General features: G+C 41.9%; 1 protein-coding gene across 7 annotated transcripts in view; it reads right to left on the reverse strand.

Annotated features, from left to right (window-relative positions):
• SMARCAL1 (SNF2 related chromatin remodeling annealing helicase 1) overlaps positions 1-17,784 on the reverse strand; it is a 50,983-nt gene that overhangs the window by 8,518 nt on the left and 24,681 nt on the right. For all 7 annotated transcript variants that reach the window (XM_028742523.2, XM_028742537.2, XM_028742531.2 and 4 more), the window contains 5 exons: positions 16,253-16,403; positions 13,680-13,838; positions 8,639-8,704; positions 5,155-5,295; positions 1,115-1,333 (listed from right to left, as the gene is read on the reverse strand). In XM_028742523.2, coding sequence (XP_028598356.2) covers positions 1,115-1,333; positions 5,155-5,295; positions 8,639-8,704; positions 13,680-13,838; positions 16,253-16,403 — 736 coding nt within the window. The remainder of the gene's footprint in view (positions 1-1,114; positions 1,334-5,154; positions 5,296-8,638; positions 8,705-13,679; positions 13,839-16,252; positions 16,404-17,784) is intronic.

Here is a 17,784-nt window from a genome sequence, read left to right on the forward strand (position 1 = left end):
CCCTGCATATGTTTTGTTTGCTTTGCCAAACCTGGATAATTTGTTCTGCTGTGAAATTATTAAAGGTGCCATTATTAAAAGTGAAGTGAGAAATAAAACACCCTATGGAAACCAAAAGAGGTGTAAGGACCTTTAATCAGCTCTATCAGGAGCAGGAGCAGGAATGAGAATTCCCCCTCTAGCTCAACGTGTTGTTATTTGATTAAACTTTTTATCCTAAATCTAGCACAGGCCTAATGTATAAAGCAGACTTGGGCCACTAAGTGCAACTCTAAAAATGTCTTGTGTGAATGCAATATACATATTTCATACAGGTACTGTCATTGGAGTTATGAGGATGTCCAGCTCTCTGATAAGCATGCACATAATGACAAAGACAGATTCCCCTTTCAATAATGTGTGAAATGGACCTAACCTGCAGGCTTCTGACTTTTGTTGCCATTGTTTAAGAACTTTACTAAGGAATATGCAGGTTTTATCATGAGGTAGCTGCCATCTGTCCCTGCTAGGTCTTGATGGAAGTTACCCCAGCAAACACTAGGTTAGCACTTTTCCCTCTCTCCCGAGGACATGCAGAGTCAACAACACAGGTTCCAAAGTTGGTCCCTGCCAACTGCCTGGACCAAGAGCTAAGCAGTGGAGACAGAGCTACCCTTCTCCTGTCTATCGTATCTCGAACTATGCAGACAGAGACTCAGTTCAGACATCACAGCAAGCCATGGTTTGTACTAACCACAGTTAAGAACCAGTAACATGGTTTGAGCTTTCAAATGTACAGCCAGTTTACAGCCAATTGTCTGTTTTTGTTTCCTCTCTCTTCAGCATGCAGCTTCAGAAATTTGTTGCTCTCTCCCATCTCCATGGTTCAGCAACCTCTAGAGACAGGGCACAGCAACAACCATAACTGTGCTTTGTCAACAGTTTGTAGAATGGCAAACCAGAGCACAAACTGTGGTTTGATATTGTGACTTTGCAACCCTTTGGAAACCCAGGTTTGTAAACTGGCACAGGGTTTAGATGTAAACAGCACCCTGCATATTTAGATTTTTAAGCAACCGTTCGTCATTGTGATGGAATGCAGCCATGTTCTCGCCCAACAATATTTCAGACTCACACTCTTATAGCCCTTGGCCATTTCTTTTGCAGCCACTGCCAGCTCGGCCTTCGTCCTTGCGTTAATGCCTTCAGGAGCTACCACCACCATTCTGCGCTGCTTTGCAGGGAGCTGAGAGAGCACGTCAGACTTCAGGCGACGGATCATGACGGATTCTTCCAGCAGAAGCTTCAGTTCACCAAGGTTGGATGAACCAGAATAATCCCACCCCCAAGGCCGCTGAGTGGAATAGACACACAAGAGGAAGCAAAAACTTTAAAACATCATCAGTAGCATCATCACTCATGCAAGAGCTGTGAGTATACTGCACATCTATGCACTGGGATTCTGATACAGAACAGAACTTGAAATTTTAAAATAATACTAATAGGAAGGTTTGAGCTTATACGAGTGCTAAGAAACATTTGGAAAAGCGTTCTAGTGATCCAAAAACCAAATGGAGGTCCAGGCTGAGCATTAGTGTGATAACCAATATGCAAAGAGAATTCCCCAAAGATTTTAATCCCTGTCATCCTTTCCAACTGTAACTGTGCTGTAATATGTATGTTCATCTGAGGTCAGGAACAAAAATCACACAAGCGAATGAGAAGTGTTCACTATTTTTGGTTGCTTTAGTCCATGTAAATAATTACGTTGTTTTCTGCATTTTTTTAATGTTCCCCATCCACTGAAATGCCTTTTTAAAATGTTTATTTATTTTATTACATGAATTACGTTAGTCTCAATTATCTACTATGGCTGAAACGAACAATGTAGAAGCAGAGAAAGAAACAACAGCAGAAGCAGAGCAGAGGAAGGTATCTGGGTTGAAGATACTGCCGGAGGATGTCTGCTTAGAGGAGTAAAGCAAATCATGGGCATGTCAGCGCGAGACATTTAGGAGCACACATCTGGAGTCTGTTTCTCAGGTATGTCAGTAATAAATAAGAGCAGGCTTCCTCAACCTCGGCCCTCCAGATGTTTTTGGCCTACAACTCCCATTATCCCTAGCTAGCAGGACCAGTGGTCAGGGATGATGGGAATTGTACTCTCAAAACATCAGGAGGGCCAAGGTTGAGGAAGCCTGGATAAGAGCAATCAGCACAGGTGTTTTTCACCACTTTTCAGTGAGGACAACTAAGGTGCATCCAACCCATGATCCATGAGCATTTTATAAATGATTTTTCTAAGGAGCTCTGAATCATGAAAATTGTATCAACCCCCTTTCTTTCTAGCGTTGCAACGGAACTCTAGTTGCAACGGAACTCTAAAGTGTGTTTACAGTCTTCTCGGCATAGCAACTGAGGGATGATCAACTTGGCAATCAAGAGATGAGCCAAACAAATAGTCTCTGTTTGGCAGGGCACGGAAGCCCTTCCCCAGCCACTAGTCCACTCCCCTTTCTGGCTTGTGAGGTTTCAGCAAGCATGGCCCATGCACTTTCAAATATATATTTGAATCCCACAAGAGCTTGGTAGTTAAATGAAAGCGGAGATCTTCAGAAAATAAAACTCTGCAGCTAGCAGCACATTCATTATCTGCACTCCTTCGGCTTATTCAGAACCCTGTTGGCAATTAAAGAGAGCCTCAAAGCATAATCATCATATTGACAACTTTCAACGGCCTTGTAAAACTACATCCGCTAAAAACACGCATGCCCTGGATTCCTAGGATATCAAACAGCAAAGTTAAGAAGCTGCTTTTTTGACCATTCTCAGTGGAAGAAATTTCTCAGTCGCATGTTTCAGCAAAGCTCCCGAACTTTTTCTGGCTGAGCATCTGTGACAACTTACGTGCACTTTTCTGTCTTTTAATGCTCACTATTCACATCACCTGCTTTGAAAAATGGCTCGATGGCAACTATAAAATTTGGCTCATAAATAAAAACAGGTGACGTTTCATTTGTTGCACTTTTTTATGAGCAAGAAGTGCCAACGAGTTGTGGATCATAAACCAATAAACTAATTCCATCTTTGCTTATTGCATCTGCCAGAGATTTGTGGTCTTCTGCCGTGAAGCTAAATCAATTCCGTTTAAAATGGAGTATTTTTCGGGGGTCTTGTTTTTTTAAACTGAGGTATTCAGGTTTGAGATTTTCTTGCTGCTGTTTAACCCAGACAATACAATTTATATTAAGACTATATCCTACTTTTATTATGGCAATTTCTATCCTTATGGATCCCAGAGCAATGTTTAATCATATTTTTGAGCAACTCAGGGAAGAATTACACATCACAAAGACAACAGGGAAAGGAACATTGGCAAAGGGGGAGGGGAGCAGGTAGGAGAAGAACTTTAACCCTTCACTTGCCCACCAATTCCTCTTCCCATCCTGCACCACTATCAGCTGGGCTGGAGAAAGCCTGGTAATGGGGGAAACAGCAAGGGGAGGGTGTTTGTGGGAAGCGTTGGTGGTGCAAGAAGGGTTGAGGGCCCACAGAATCCTTGAAGGATGGCCTGAAACAGGGGAATCCACAACAGAAAGGAATGAAGAAAAAGTTAGAAGGAAGAAAAAAACAGTAAAGAAGGAATGGTGATGACCACATATAGCTCAGAAATTAGGAATGCCATAAAGCAGAGAGAATCAATGTCTTTCCATTATAAGATAGCATTATAAATATGAAGATATATATGTGTGTGTGTGTGTGTGTGTGTGTGTGTGTGTGTGTGTGAAGATATATATATATGAATGTATATAATATATAATGTCATATATATATATATATGAAAGAAATTTAAGGCCGAAAATAAAATACTAAGTCTGAAAGAACTGGGGTTTGTCATGGCCTTTGGCCAGAACAATAATCAAGTATGTGTGTATGTATGTATGTATGTATGTATGTATGTATGTATTTGCCTGTTAACCTTTTGCCTCCCATTAAAAACAAGAAAAGTACCACAATTTCTGAAAAAAATGGCAAGGTGATATTATGTATATGCAGGAAATGCACATCAAGGAGAAACATTAGAAATAACTGTTAACATTGCCCGTTTATTTCAATGGGTCTATATTTGAGCAAAATAGATATTACCCATTAGGACTGGGCCTGGCGCATGTACAAAAGTGAAAGGAGTGTGTTTGTGTGAAGTTATTCAGAGCAGGAAAGACAAAGAAGGTCAATATATTATGATAAAAGGAAGCTTGGACAGATGAGTTTAATATCAGTGTATATTTATGTAGCACTCAGTCGTCAGATGAGTGTTTCTTATCAACTAATTGAAGATCTACTCTGTTTAGGGGAAAGTGAAATAGCAACTGGAGGGAATTTTAATGAAGGTATAAATGCAGGCAAAGAAGCAGACATGATACAATCACGATTGCACTGCAAAAGCAAGCATTATCCCTTGAGATGTTACAGCTTGTTGATATTTGCAAACATCATAATCATAATTAGAAGAATTATACCTTCTGTTTCATACCACATTGGAACATCTGATTTAGTGGTAAATATAAAGGAAAAAAGAATAGTATTTAATCATGCTCATATTTTTGGTAGCTTAAAACTCATTAATCAAAAAGCATATTGGAGACTGAATCCTTTTTCCATTTAGGAATACAGAACTAATGGATTCATAGTAATGTCCAATTCCATATTTTTTTCCTTGTCAATATTACACCTCATAATATGGGGCCAGTTATCAATATGATTGATGACAACACTATTTATGACATTGCACACTGATCAATTTAATGACTTAATTGGTAATCACAGAGGTCAAGTTCAGTCAGGCTTTCTTAGTTGGTGAACAATCTAGTTGGTGAACAACTAGGCTAGGCAAAAGCTATCCAAGGCCTTAGGTAAAAGTCAATCCCAGCCCTAACACTTGGCTAGGAGCCTTTTAACTGGAGATGCTTGAGAAATAGCAGAAAATCTTACAGTAACCATGGGAGCTATGGCCAATTGTCACTACAGAAATCTGCCGTTTCGCAGCAAGACTTCACTGAGAGATTGTAAAGGGAATGGCAGTGCAGAAATCGCTTCACGGAATGGAAGGTTATTATTATTCCCAAATAATAATTCCGTGGCTTCTGCTTTGCCAGGGATAGAGACTCATGTTACCTGCTTAGCATCACAGTAGCGGAGCCCGAAGGCATGGAACTGAGAGAAGAAGGATGGTCTGACAGCTGCAATCTGCGTATAAAGCTCTGCAGGGCGGGACATGGCAGGGGTTCCGGACAACAAGATGACTCGTTTGGCAGCCTGGGGATATAAATGTTGCAAAAGGTTAATTACGTGGCTGCTATCACGCATAGAGATTCGAGGACACCCAAAAAGGTAAACATGGCTCTAACTAGCAGAGCTAACACAGCACAGTGGGTTAGCAGGCCCCACCGCTAGGCAGACTGACATGGCTTCCTTAGACGGCAGATTTTGAGTATCAAGAAAGAGCAACAGTGTGTTATGATTGTGTGTGTTTTTCTGCCAGGGAGAGATGCTTATGAGGCTTCCAGGGGCAAAAATAACTTGACTGGCCTTGGATGCCATACACCTTGATTTGGTGATAGTGGTGATGGGTGTTAAATATGCTGTTCCGCCTCAAGGAGCAAAATGTCTTGGCCTGACCCAAGAAGTCCCCTGTTAGACTCTTGCCTCTGCTGTCAACTAACTAGGTGGTCTTAGGCATGTCGCTCTTGGCCTCAGCTCCTATATCTGCAATGTAGAGATAACAATAATGGTTTATCTGAAAGAGTTGTTGAAGCCCACTGAAGAGAGCATACTTGGAGCACTCAAATAAAGCACGGTATAAATGCTAACATGTACAGTGGTACCTTGGGTTACAGACGCTTCAGGTTACAGACTCCGCTAACCCAGAAATAGTATCTCAGGTTAAGAACTTTGCTTCAGGATGAGAATAGAAATCGCGCGGCGGCGGCTGCGGGAGGCCCCATTAGCTAAAGTGGTACCTCAGGTTAAGAACAGTTTCAGGTTAAGAACGGACCTCCAGAACGAATTAAGTTCTTAACCCGAGGTACCACTGTATTGTAATTAGAAGTAACACAATCATTCCCATTTTGCTTTATTAGATGACACTCATAGTGGTGGTGGTGATTGATATCCATCTGTCTCAAGAGACAATGAAGTGTGCCCCTGGGGTGAAGTGAAACCAATGTGTGACCTCCCCTGGGTGCAAGCCTGGGTAGTGTGTATGGATCCTCAGCTGGACCCCCCTCTTGGCCTCGCTGAGGAAATCAGAGCAATACGTATGGCATCAACATGGCTGCAGGAGTCACCAGAAGGAGGCGTACATTGTACCATCCAACCATCTTAGGGACTCCACTCTGGATTTGTGTATGGTATACACAAGGTTGGTGCAATGTGGACACACCAGCAAGAGTTTTGGATTGGCTTTGCCGCTGTGCCGACCCCGGGGAAGCCTCCTACCACCTCAACCCCCCTCCCTCCCAGTGACCGGCCATGTTCCTGACATCTGGAAGCCAGGTAAGTGGTACAGTTCCACCCAGCCAACTGCTATGGGGCGCCATGAATATCAGCAGCACAATGAGAATGTTCTTTGTATGATAAAAGGTGTCACCGAGAAGACATTTCTCCAAAGAGAAATTCAAGAATCATAGGCATATTCAAATACAGAGCCAATGATACAATAGCCAGATCCCTGCACTGGGTATCAAAAGGCTTCAAAGAGCAGGAGGAAGGATGGGGAAATACCAGAAAATAAAAATGATTCAACATGCAAAAGTGTCTTATTCTCCTACAGTGATTTACTGGATTTTTAATGATGTTCACAGCATGTGGCCTACAGCACGCGGCCTGGCATGCTTTGCATTATGGATACTATTTAAATGCTCATTGTGCTGGATATACAATTATAACCATCCTTCCGATTCCTTCTTATTCTGCCCTTGTCAGCTGTTTAACATTTAAAGTGTGTGTTGCCCTGCCTGACACGAAATGGAAATATCTGAGGGTAATTTCAATGCAGAAGTTTGCTTCTTGGGAGAGAATGAAATGGGACTGGAGGGGAGACAGCATCTGCACGTTTGGGGAAATTTCATTTCTGTCATAAAACAGTATTATAACTCATGCCTGCTGCAACTTTGGAATAAGGTTAGGATCTAACTAAATATCACGGATGCAAACAACCTAAAGTATATCCATCACACCTGGGACATTCAAATTACACCCAAAAGGGAACAATTTGAAAATGGCAGTGTTTTGACATTAGATAGTAGCAGAGCTCCTACACCCACCCTTTAGGAAAACGGAGCTTTCAAAAATTCTTAAGCATAGAAAGGAAGAATTCTGGAAGACCTTAAGGACTAGAATACCTTTTACAACTATATTCATTCCTCAAAAGCAAACTGATTTATACTTCCATATTTCATATTCATGCTCATTCTGATTCATATTTCCAACAGCATTCATATTTCCATTTTTTTAAAATAATAATAAAAAAGGACAGTGCCAGATTCTGCCAGATCCAATGCACACCTGATGTTAAAGGTTCACTTGGAAAATCAGGCTAATCTAAATATCGTGTAAATTAAACTTCTTGATTCATTTTATAGGTTCAAAAAGTGCCCCTACACAATCCTCAACACCTGGTTGCAGAGCAACAACAGCGTTTTGTGCAGAATTTAGGGTTCCTCAGTAAAGACGCAAGGTACATTACTATGAATAATTACTTTTGAAAACTCATGGAGTTTCAAACTTCAGCTCCATGTTTTATACATGGGCCTACTTGAAGATTCCATACATCACTGCCTTAAAGCGATTTCCTCAGAAATTTTTATAAGGAAGCAAAAAAATGGATATTAAGAAATGCTACTTTATCTTCAGAAGCAATCAATGCCTAAGTGATATCAAAGATTACGCTTTTAGTATTATAATTATGCCTATTTTTTCTCAAAAGTATTATATTCAGACCTGTTCTTCAACAGAATTTCAGAATAAATATGAAACTTAAAGGCTCCTTATTAATCCATTATTGATTCTATATCCTTCATCCAAGCCACTTTAAGGATTTTCAGGTTACATACCAGAAAAACAGATTTATGAGGTCTGTGTGAAATACTTATGGAAGACTCTATCAGCTTTGGGATAAATCAATTTAATTGGTGGTTACTGACATATCAAAATTTATAGCAAATAAAAGACAGATCATTATTTCTCAGGGCAGCTTCACTTGGAAATATTACTTTGAAGCCGACTCTGTGACCTGGAATTCATTTATATAATCCTAAAATACTCAAAATCTCAGATACTTTGGAATGATTATGCATTTGTTCTGTATTTAAATACTCAATCTTGTACTACACTTAGGATTTCTGAACTTATTGCATGCATTCTGCTGTAGAGTTTAACTGATAAACCAAAATTGCCCAATCTGCATCATAGGTAGGTGAAAAAGCACAGAATTTAATTACGTCCCTCATATTGGGATTTCGTATGGCTCCCAACTTGTCACTACAGCACTGGTAGCAGCCTAGCAAAATTATTTTGGCTCTTGCCTGTATACCAGGCATCTTGAATACACAGCTCCTAAAAGTCAAATGCCCAATTTTGAAAGCCCTGGTATGCTCACCTTCAGAAGAGGCATTGCAGCCCGGCATCGAGCAGTTTTCCCATTCTTCAGAAAGTGGGACTCATCCTGAAACAGAAGAAGGGGAGAGTACGTGAAACCCAGAGCAATAGCCAAACAACCAAAAAGCAGTTTATATCAGCATTCCTCCAAATGTGGGTCCCCAAATATTGTTGGACTACAACTCCCATCAACCCCAGCCAGCATGGCCGATTATCACGGATATCAGCAGTTGTAGTCCAACAAGGCTGGGGAAGGCCAAATTAAGCTGTCCTGATATTTTGTGTGATTATCTTAGATAATCCTAGACGGGTAAAGCACCGCTCTGAATGTCAAACCTCCACAACGTAAGGTAGGATTGCTTGATTGAAACTGAAGTCACTGTGAAAGGAAAGCACATCCTTTCGTTGTTGATCTATCAACAACCATAACCAAGCCAGTAAAGGGAGGGGAAGAAACGGTTTTCACTATTAATATTCTTTTTGCCGCCGCACAGCTTCCTCTTAAATGCAGATAATTGCGAGTCTGCCCTGCACGGATTCCCCCAAAGGAAGGGGTTAATGAAAAACCACCAGAAAGGAGAAAATCTAATTAGGAGCCAACCGGTTTGCTGTTAAAAGGCTCGCCAGGTAGGAAACAGACCTACCATTTGAGAATTTCCCCTCCTGGAATGAGCTCTATTGCCATTGCTGTTACAACACCGAGCTTCGGGACACTAAGGAAATTGGCACCCTCCCAGGGAATGTGCTCATCTTGTCGTATTTGGACGAGTAAGCAGCCATGCACAGAAAGGATAATATACCCCCTTCAACTGGAAGGAACTGCTTTCTCAATCTTGGTTAGCAATAAGGTTATGCTAATAACAGCCACCAGCAGAGGGAGGATTGAAGAGGGAAGCGAGGAAGCACAACACGCTGCAGAGGCTATTGGATGCAAAACGCAGGACCTGAATTCTACAACATATCTAGTAAGAACGTGAATGAGGGCCAAACCACACTAAGTGGGAGATCAATGACTGTGATTATCCGCAATGGGTTTTGTGTGTGTGTGTGTTTTAACAAAAATACAGCCATTGAGGAGTGAGGGAGTTGCCTATTTCTTTGGAGCAATGGTAGGGGAGGGGTTTTACCCAGTCCTGTCATACCATTCTTCTCAATCAAAATGGCACGTGTACACAAATAGCTGCCGTTTGCCCCATGGAGGAATCACTAAAGGTGTATTTTCTACCTGTGCAGCAAACAGGGACAAGGTAATTAGGAAGAATGGCCCACTCATCGATACTGTCCCTCCAAGCACTTGGTAGCCTCTCTGCTGTATTTCAATAAACAACATCCACAGTAAGGAAAATCCACCCCCACCTCTCCCATGTAAAGCATAGCATGGTTAGGCCTTGGGATGTGAGGCAGAATTTTTTCTAAAATGGGACTTCCTTGATTTTTTTTACTCCAGTGTTTTATTTTTCTGCAGAAAATTTCCCATTTCATAAGTTCATTAGTGACAATGAATGGGTTCAAATATTAGGCAAACTTGGCAGTTTCAAAGTTAGCTGTGTTTACTAAGCACAAGTAAAATGTGGTAAATTAGATCGTTCTCTAAGACATCAGAATTGTTTCCATAGTGAATTATTCTATTCCCCCTGCCCCCTTCAGCATTTTCCAAAAATCCCACATATTGCCCAGACACTGAGGTCCAGGTCCGAGGGCCTTCTGGCGGTTCCCACACTGCGAGAAGTAAGGTTACAGGGAACCAGGCAGAGGGCCTTCTCAGTAGTAGCGCCCACCCTGTGGAGTGCCCTCCCATCAGATGTCAAAGAGATAAACAACTACAGTCATACCTCTACTTACATATCCCTCTGGATACGGAATCTTCGGGTTTCGGCCATGGCAAACCCAGAAGTTTATACTTCCAGGTTTCGCTACGGGCGCATGTGCAGAAGCACTCAATCGCACCGCATGAATGTGCTGAAGTGCGCCTCTATTTACATAATTTTCGGGGTGCGAACGGACCCGCGGAACGAATTAAATTCGTATCCGGAGGATCCACTGTATCTGACGTTTAGAAGACATCTGAAGGCAGCCCTGTTTAGGGAAGCTATTAATGACTGATGTTTTAATGTATTTTTAATATTTGTTGGAAGTCGCCCAGAGTGGCTAGGGAAACCCAGCCAGATGGGCAGGGTATAAATAAAAAATTATTATTATTATTATTATTATTATTATTATTATTATTATTATTATTATTATTATATTAAGAGCCTAGCCTGCTTCAGACAAAATGACAAACTGAAATTAGTTGAAAATGGAAACGGGTGCTTCAGATTTCCTCCTCGCACTTGTGCAAGAGGAAGGGAGCGGAGCAGAGAATCGTTTAGCATTGCATCTAAATACAATATTGCAACATCAGAATGACCAGTGAAGATACTGAGTGCTGCAATAGCCGCAGGGCTGCCCATAGTGGCAGGGAAAGGGAAAAGATCACTCTTAAGTCCCACACACAAACTGAGAAACTGCACAAGCCACGCAAGTCACCAGTGACATCAGCTGATGGGTGGGTGCATGTGGTTTGGGAAGCAAAGTGTTGGGGGCCAAGACTGGCCAGAGGTTCCCCACCCCTGCTCTATATGAATACGCCCAGCAGACTTTTTAAAGACCTCACAGACCAGTACCTTGTAGACAACCAAAAAATGGAAGCATTGGGATTATGGCACTTTCACCTCTGGCACTTTGACAAGAGATTGCACACTTGTACAAGGGATTCCTGAGGGGCACTATTCCTGAAGAGTAAACCCTAGCAGCTCGATATATATATTTTTAACTGCAAGGATGAGATCTAAGAAGCTGCTTGGCTCCAAGACCTTAATTGATGCAGGTGATCTGGGTATCTGCTGACCTTTCAGCATCAGATGCACTCAACTCTGCAGAAAATTCTTTGGCTGTGGCCCAGAACACATTTACTTGAAAGGGAATTTCTGATGAGATGAGAAGGAAATGTCCAAGTAAGTACAGAGGGTTGAAGTGTTAGAACTGTGGGTTATGATGACTTCAACAAGACTCATTAAGAAACAATAATAAGAACTGAGATTCCAGAGCAGCCTTGAAGAAATATAACTAAACTGCGGTTTAGTATTATGAGAACGAGCTGCGGCAAGTCTCAGGCTCATACTCTCCCTGTTTCTTTGTGCATAAGAATGAGGGAAGATTGAAAGCTTCCACTTTTCATTTTGCAAAAACCAGAGTTTCCTGTTGTACGACTGAACTGAGGAAACTGTGGTTTGTTTTAGAACTGTGCACAAAAATGCCTCCCTGAAATTCTCCACCCTATTTGTGCCTAGAGAAATTGGGCAGACCACTTCACCAAACATCTCCAGTGGAAGGAGAAATTCTTCAACAGCTCAGCAGGGGTGAAGCTCAGCATTAGCAGTGGCTAATTCTCCTTCCTTGTTTGAAATAGTTTTCTCTGTTAAGCTTTCAAGTAGAAACAGCAGCCTGGCCACCATTTTACATTCCCCATAATGCCACAAACCTAGCATCTGGGGCATCTGGGGAAGGAGAGGGAACAGTGGCCAACAAGAATATTCTCAGAAATTCTCTTAGGAAAATGTCTTTTCTGGGAAAACGATGGCTTGGCTTTGGCTTATTCTGTGTTAGCTAGCAAATCAGGATTCAAAACCACAGTTTGACCATGGTTTGAATATGTCAGATTCTGAGTTTGGTCATACAGTGGTACCTCGCAAGACAAATGCCTCGCAAGACGAAAAACTCGCAAGACGAAAGGGTTTTTGTTTTTTTGAGTTGCTTCGCAAGACGATTTTCCCTATGGGCTTGCTTCGCAAGACGGAAACGTCTTGCAAGTTTGTTTCCTTTTTCTTAAAACCGTTAATACAGTTGCGACTTGACTTCGAGGAGCAACTCATAGCACGCGGTGTGGTAGCCTTTTTTGAGGTTTTTGAAGCTTTTCCAAAACTTTTCCGAAACCGTGCTTCACAAGACGAAAAAACTCGCAGAACGAATTAATTTCATCTTGCGAGGCACCACTGTACATTGAATCTCTAGTTTACTCAGAAACCAAAAGAGAGAAGTTTTTAATCTTCTCCCTGTGTCCATCAAGTGAGGTGGGGGGAGGAACACATAAGGCCAAGGCTCTCCACAGTTTGTTCCCACCGTTTGTTCCCATAAATTCATAGTTTAGAACTACCAGGCCACTGCCTTTATTTATCTTTATTTTTTATGTTTTTTTTGTTTTGTTTTTTTTTTTATTTCCATCTGACTGGGTTGCCCCAGCCAATTGCATGTACAAATACTAGAAACTAAAAGGTCAAATTTCCCCAGGCAGTGGTAAACGGTACGTGGTCACCGGAGTCTTCAGTAAGGTCTTACTGCAATCAGGAGAAAGTATTTCATTAAAAATAATCAAGTCCCTTAGAACTCATTGTTGCCCAGAAAGGCATGAGAAAATCGTGATGACAGCTTGTCCTAAAACCTCAAAACAGAAAGCAAATCAGAATTTGGCATGAGTTGGTCCTTCTGGACCATGAGATGGATACATAAATCATGAGATTGGAAAGTAGGGTTTCTAGGTCCCATTCCTTGGCCCTGAAAAGCTACTCATTACTTTAAATACAGGGAATCAGAAAGGTAACAGGAGAGTTCTTGGTCACCCTTTAGAGCAGACAAGAACATCCACATTTCCAGAAATACAGGGAGAATCTCTTGCAACTAAGTGGTGCCCTAAACAATACATTTTGGAAGCAAATGTATGCTATAATTGCCGAACAGTGTAAAATGAAATGGCAATTAAGAGGACACAGTCGCTATTAGAAAGCATTAGAAAAGCAGCCACTTCTAATATCATACTGTGCAAATGGCAGCATAACATGAACCAACTTTCAATTCAGACAAGCTTTATTTACAGCTTAAGAGCCTTCCATGTCTTGAGACCGTCTAATATGCCCTCACGCCTGCAGTGAACACGTCCCGCATCTCTGTCTTTTTCTGGCCCAGGGAAACTGTGCCACCTGCCTCCCCCAACAGGATGCCCTACTTACAACAATCACAACTTGGAAGGTGGTTTTGAGTTGCTTCTCCATCTTGCTGAGAAGGTCAAAACTGACAACGTTTATCAATCTTGCCGACAGGCAGTCCTTGCCCGTTGCTATGACACTGATGGCATCTAGGCTCAAGGAAGGAAGCCACCTGTGGAAAGCCTCAAGCAGCGAAAAGAACGAAGACAGAAAATGACGTGAGCTGAAAAAATTCTTTTTATATCTAAATGGCCTAAAGCTTACAGCCACCTTTCAAAAACAGTTGACACCGCTCATACGGCACTTTTTTAAAAGTTTGCTAAGTGCTATACAATCCTTAACTGTATTCATCCCCCCAGCACACATCATTTGAAATGTTTTTCTGTGGAAATTGAGGATAGCATTGCATCTGCTGTTTTTCACATGAGTTCCACAAAGGACTAGTCAGCCTGCGTTGTATCTCAGGTAATATGCCTGATACAGACACAAGAAGTTGCCTTATAGCAAGTCAGAATGCACAAAAAAACAAGGCGTGCAAAAGAAAACCAAAATGTGCACGAAAAGGCCGATTTTAAAATTCAATTTATGTGAAAAGTCGTGTATTCAACATCAAATGTTAATGAGCAAAAACAGACGGAGACCCGTTACCAAATACATTCTTCATCAGTGTCTATGCATATTCCAGTTAAGGCCAAACACATGAAACAATAATTAGTCTCTATACCGTCTATAGACATGTTAAAACCATAAGGTTATGCTAAAATTATCAGTTCCATTAATACAATAAAAGTTATATCAAAAATACTCCAAAAGCTACTATTGCTGTAATATAATCGCTTGAGATAATAAAGCACATGAATAATTATTGCTTACAAATCTTGTGATCATACAAGCCTCACTGGGAGAAAAAAAAAAATCTTTCCTGGTGCCCTGACCTTAATGCCAAATCCTACTGTATCTCAAGTTATAATAGCACACAAAGTTAATTGGCTGGACCTGAAAGATACCTGAAAGGTATTCTGTTGCCATTTGTGCCAAGAAACATGTGTTTGACTTACAGCAATCTGTTTTCTTTTGCTTATACCAAGTCAGATCATTGATCCATCTAGCTCCCTATTGCACCCACTGGTTGGCAGGAACTCACCATAGTTCCAAGAGTGGTTCCCTCCCAGCCCTACCTGGAGTTGCAGGGGATTGAACCTGGAATGTTCTGCGTCAAAGAAGATGCTCTGCCACTGAGCTAAGGCCTTTCCCAATTGGGGACTCAATTCCAGATCCCACCCTACCCCCAAAAGAAAGTATCTAAATAAAAAGGTATCCACCCGCCCTATTATGTTCCTTGCAGAAACCGAATTTTCAATGAAGTGTGTGCTTGGGCTGAAGGGACATTGGACTGCAAGTACGAGTTCATCCGTAAAAAATCAAACCCCAGCATACAGAAAAACTAGAGCATTCCCAACTTAGCCTTGTTTCAGAGGAAACAGTCTTTCCCCCTTTCCTTTCTTTCAAAGCAGTCTGTTATGTGATCCATCTCTGCAGTCTGAGGTGGTACAACCACAAGGATGAGCACTTCACAGAGAGCTAGGTTGACATCTGGATGGGTGTCATGCTAGGAATGTTGCCCCCCATGAGACACCTATCTCATAATGACAGAACAGGGAGCGAAGTTGTGGGTGGACGCATTCACAGGCAGGTGAATTTTAAGCACAAAGCATGCTGGAGCCCAGCCTGTCAAGGTCCCTGAAGAAGTTGCAGTCCAGTTGGCTTGGCTATGGTGCTCACCCACAAACAGCGGTTGTACTTTATGGCTTCCGCCGATTATGGTGCGCAGCAGTCTTTCCACTCAAACAGCCCTGTTCTGTTCTATTTCACTACTAAGATAAATACAGCTGTGATGAGATCATAAATGAACATTAGTATTAGCCTGATTCTCAGACCATAGGCATCTCACAAAGCTGTTGGCTTTCTCAATCCTTATCTCCTGCCAGGATTATAAATCATTATATTTAGCTATTTAAGCCCAGCTATCTGAAACTCCCCCCCAAAAAAGCCTCAAAACATCCAAAGCAATGGTCAAAATCAGTCTGCTTAAAAATATACTGAATATGCAAACACAATTTATTCTTAAATTAAAACACACACTGGCTTTTACTACCCACTTCAAGACAAAGTAGGCCAGGGCAACTATTTGAACAGAATTCCTGTGCTGCTCTTTTCATAAATAAAGACGGAAATAAGTGTTCTCCCTGCATTTGGCAGGTAAAGAGTTTTATGCAATAGTCTAAGAGACTAAAGAATCTACATGTATTTCCATATGCCCATTTTCACCTCTAAACTGGGCTCTCAGCTCCATGATCTCCATTCTGAAGACTCCTTTTGGAATTATGAATGAGAATCGCAAACAACAGTGAAGGAGGGATGCCAAGTGACAGGACTGCTGTAACTCCTCAAAGCTGAGGACTAACATGAAGAACCATTCCTTTCTGCCCCCATTGTCTCATTTTTCATTGGCACCAATGACTGCGGTGGCTCTCTCAGAATGTGAAAGACAAGCAAGACAGAAGACTAAAAAGGAGTTGAGAAAATGCAGGCATTACCTCCGCCCATGTATATCTCACTGAAGAAGGAGTGACCACCAGCAGAGGCCACTCTTTTCGATAGTATTCAGCAATGCAGATTGCCTGGATTGTTTTCCCTAAGCCCATGTCATCTGCAAGGAGCAAACGACCTTCTTTGGCAATTGCAAAACTGAAAGAGAAGGGAGGGAAAGAGACCAATGGGTTATTTTTTCCATTTCCACAGTGAATTCAGTTATTCAGTAGCCTTATTAGACTATACTGACTGGTGGGGTCTGCGTTGCTCCCGGGAGGGAGAAAGGAAGTCAAATGACACCAAGGTTTGGTTCAGAGAAAGAGTTTATTCTGCTCTCCGGATAGCAGAAGGCACTTGCGTGGTCAGTCCACAGCAAGTCCAAAGAAAAGAGAAATTTCATGCAGTATATATATCCTCCAGGCACCCTCTCCCCCTTTCCCCAGGAATCTAACCATGTCAGCTTATACACATAAGTTGACATCCATGAACATAAACAGTTGTTTCTGTTCCAGCACTCTTGACCATAAAAGGTTGTTCCTGTTCCTATTCCTATATTCTTATCTTGGAGCAAGAGGTCACCAACTCTAAGAGCTCTCCTGGCGCCGTTCCCGGGTGTGGTCAGGACGTAAGATAAGACCCAGATGTGCCGTCCCTGTTCCACTTTGGAATGGACAAAGCCATTCATTGCTGTCACGGACTGATAAAGGAGAGGGCTTTGAGCACTTGTTTATACAGCTGGCTTTCTGTTTATACATTGACTCAAGCTCAAGCTTCCCGAGCTTGAAAAGCTCAAGTTAATGCATTTTAGAAATGCTCCCTTGGAGGAGGAAAAATGGGGATTTTGGAGGCCCATTTCAGATTGACTGCACAGTCAGTTTTTGGGTTTGGGAAACCCATTCCTTCAATTCTAAGGCAAGGTTGAGGTACTTGTGGTTCTCCAGATGTTGCTGACTCCAACTCATACCATCCCCATCCAGCATCACCAGTCTTCAAGGATAATGGGGATTGTATCCCAGCAACATCTGAAGGGCCACAGCTCCCTGCTCTATAATCTAGTTGCAAGTTAAATACCAGAAACCCCCCCAAACCCCCACTTTCTTATCCCAGATTGTTCTGATTCAAGCAGAAATACAGCTTCCATCTCAATCAGTGTTTCTCAAACTTGGGTCCCCAGCTGTTGTTGGACTACAACTTCCACCATGCCTAGCTAGCAGGACCAGCAGTCGGGGATGATGAGAACTGTAGTCTAGCAACAGCTTGTAAATATATGTCAAGCTGATTAGCAGAAGCCTTTGCCTCAAACGAGTCCACTACTTTGTGCCTTGAAAAAGATCCCAACTGCAGTTTCTAGTAAGCCTGTTTCTCAAGGAGTGGAAAAGGAAGCAGACTCTGTTCTCCCTACACGGGGGAAGGAGGAGCTAGCAAGAATAGTTAGCAATCAAGGTTATGTGCCTTCCACACATTCCTGGTACAAGAGTCTGTTCCCTGAGAATGTCAGCTTTCGATATCTCAAAGGATCCTCTTCAAGTAATAAAAG

Source organism: Podarcis muralis, chromosome 1, assembly GCF_964188315.1.
Source record: "Podarcis muralis chromosome 1, rPodMur119.hap1.1, whole genome shotgun sequence".
Classification (NCBI taxonomy): Eukaryota; Metazoa; Chordata; class Lepidosauria; order Squamata; family Lacertidae; genus Podarcis; species Podarcis muralis.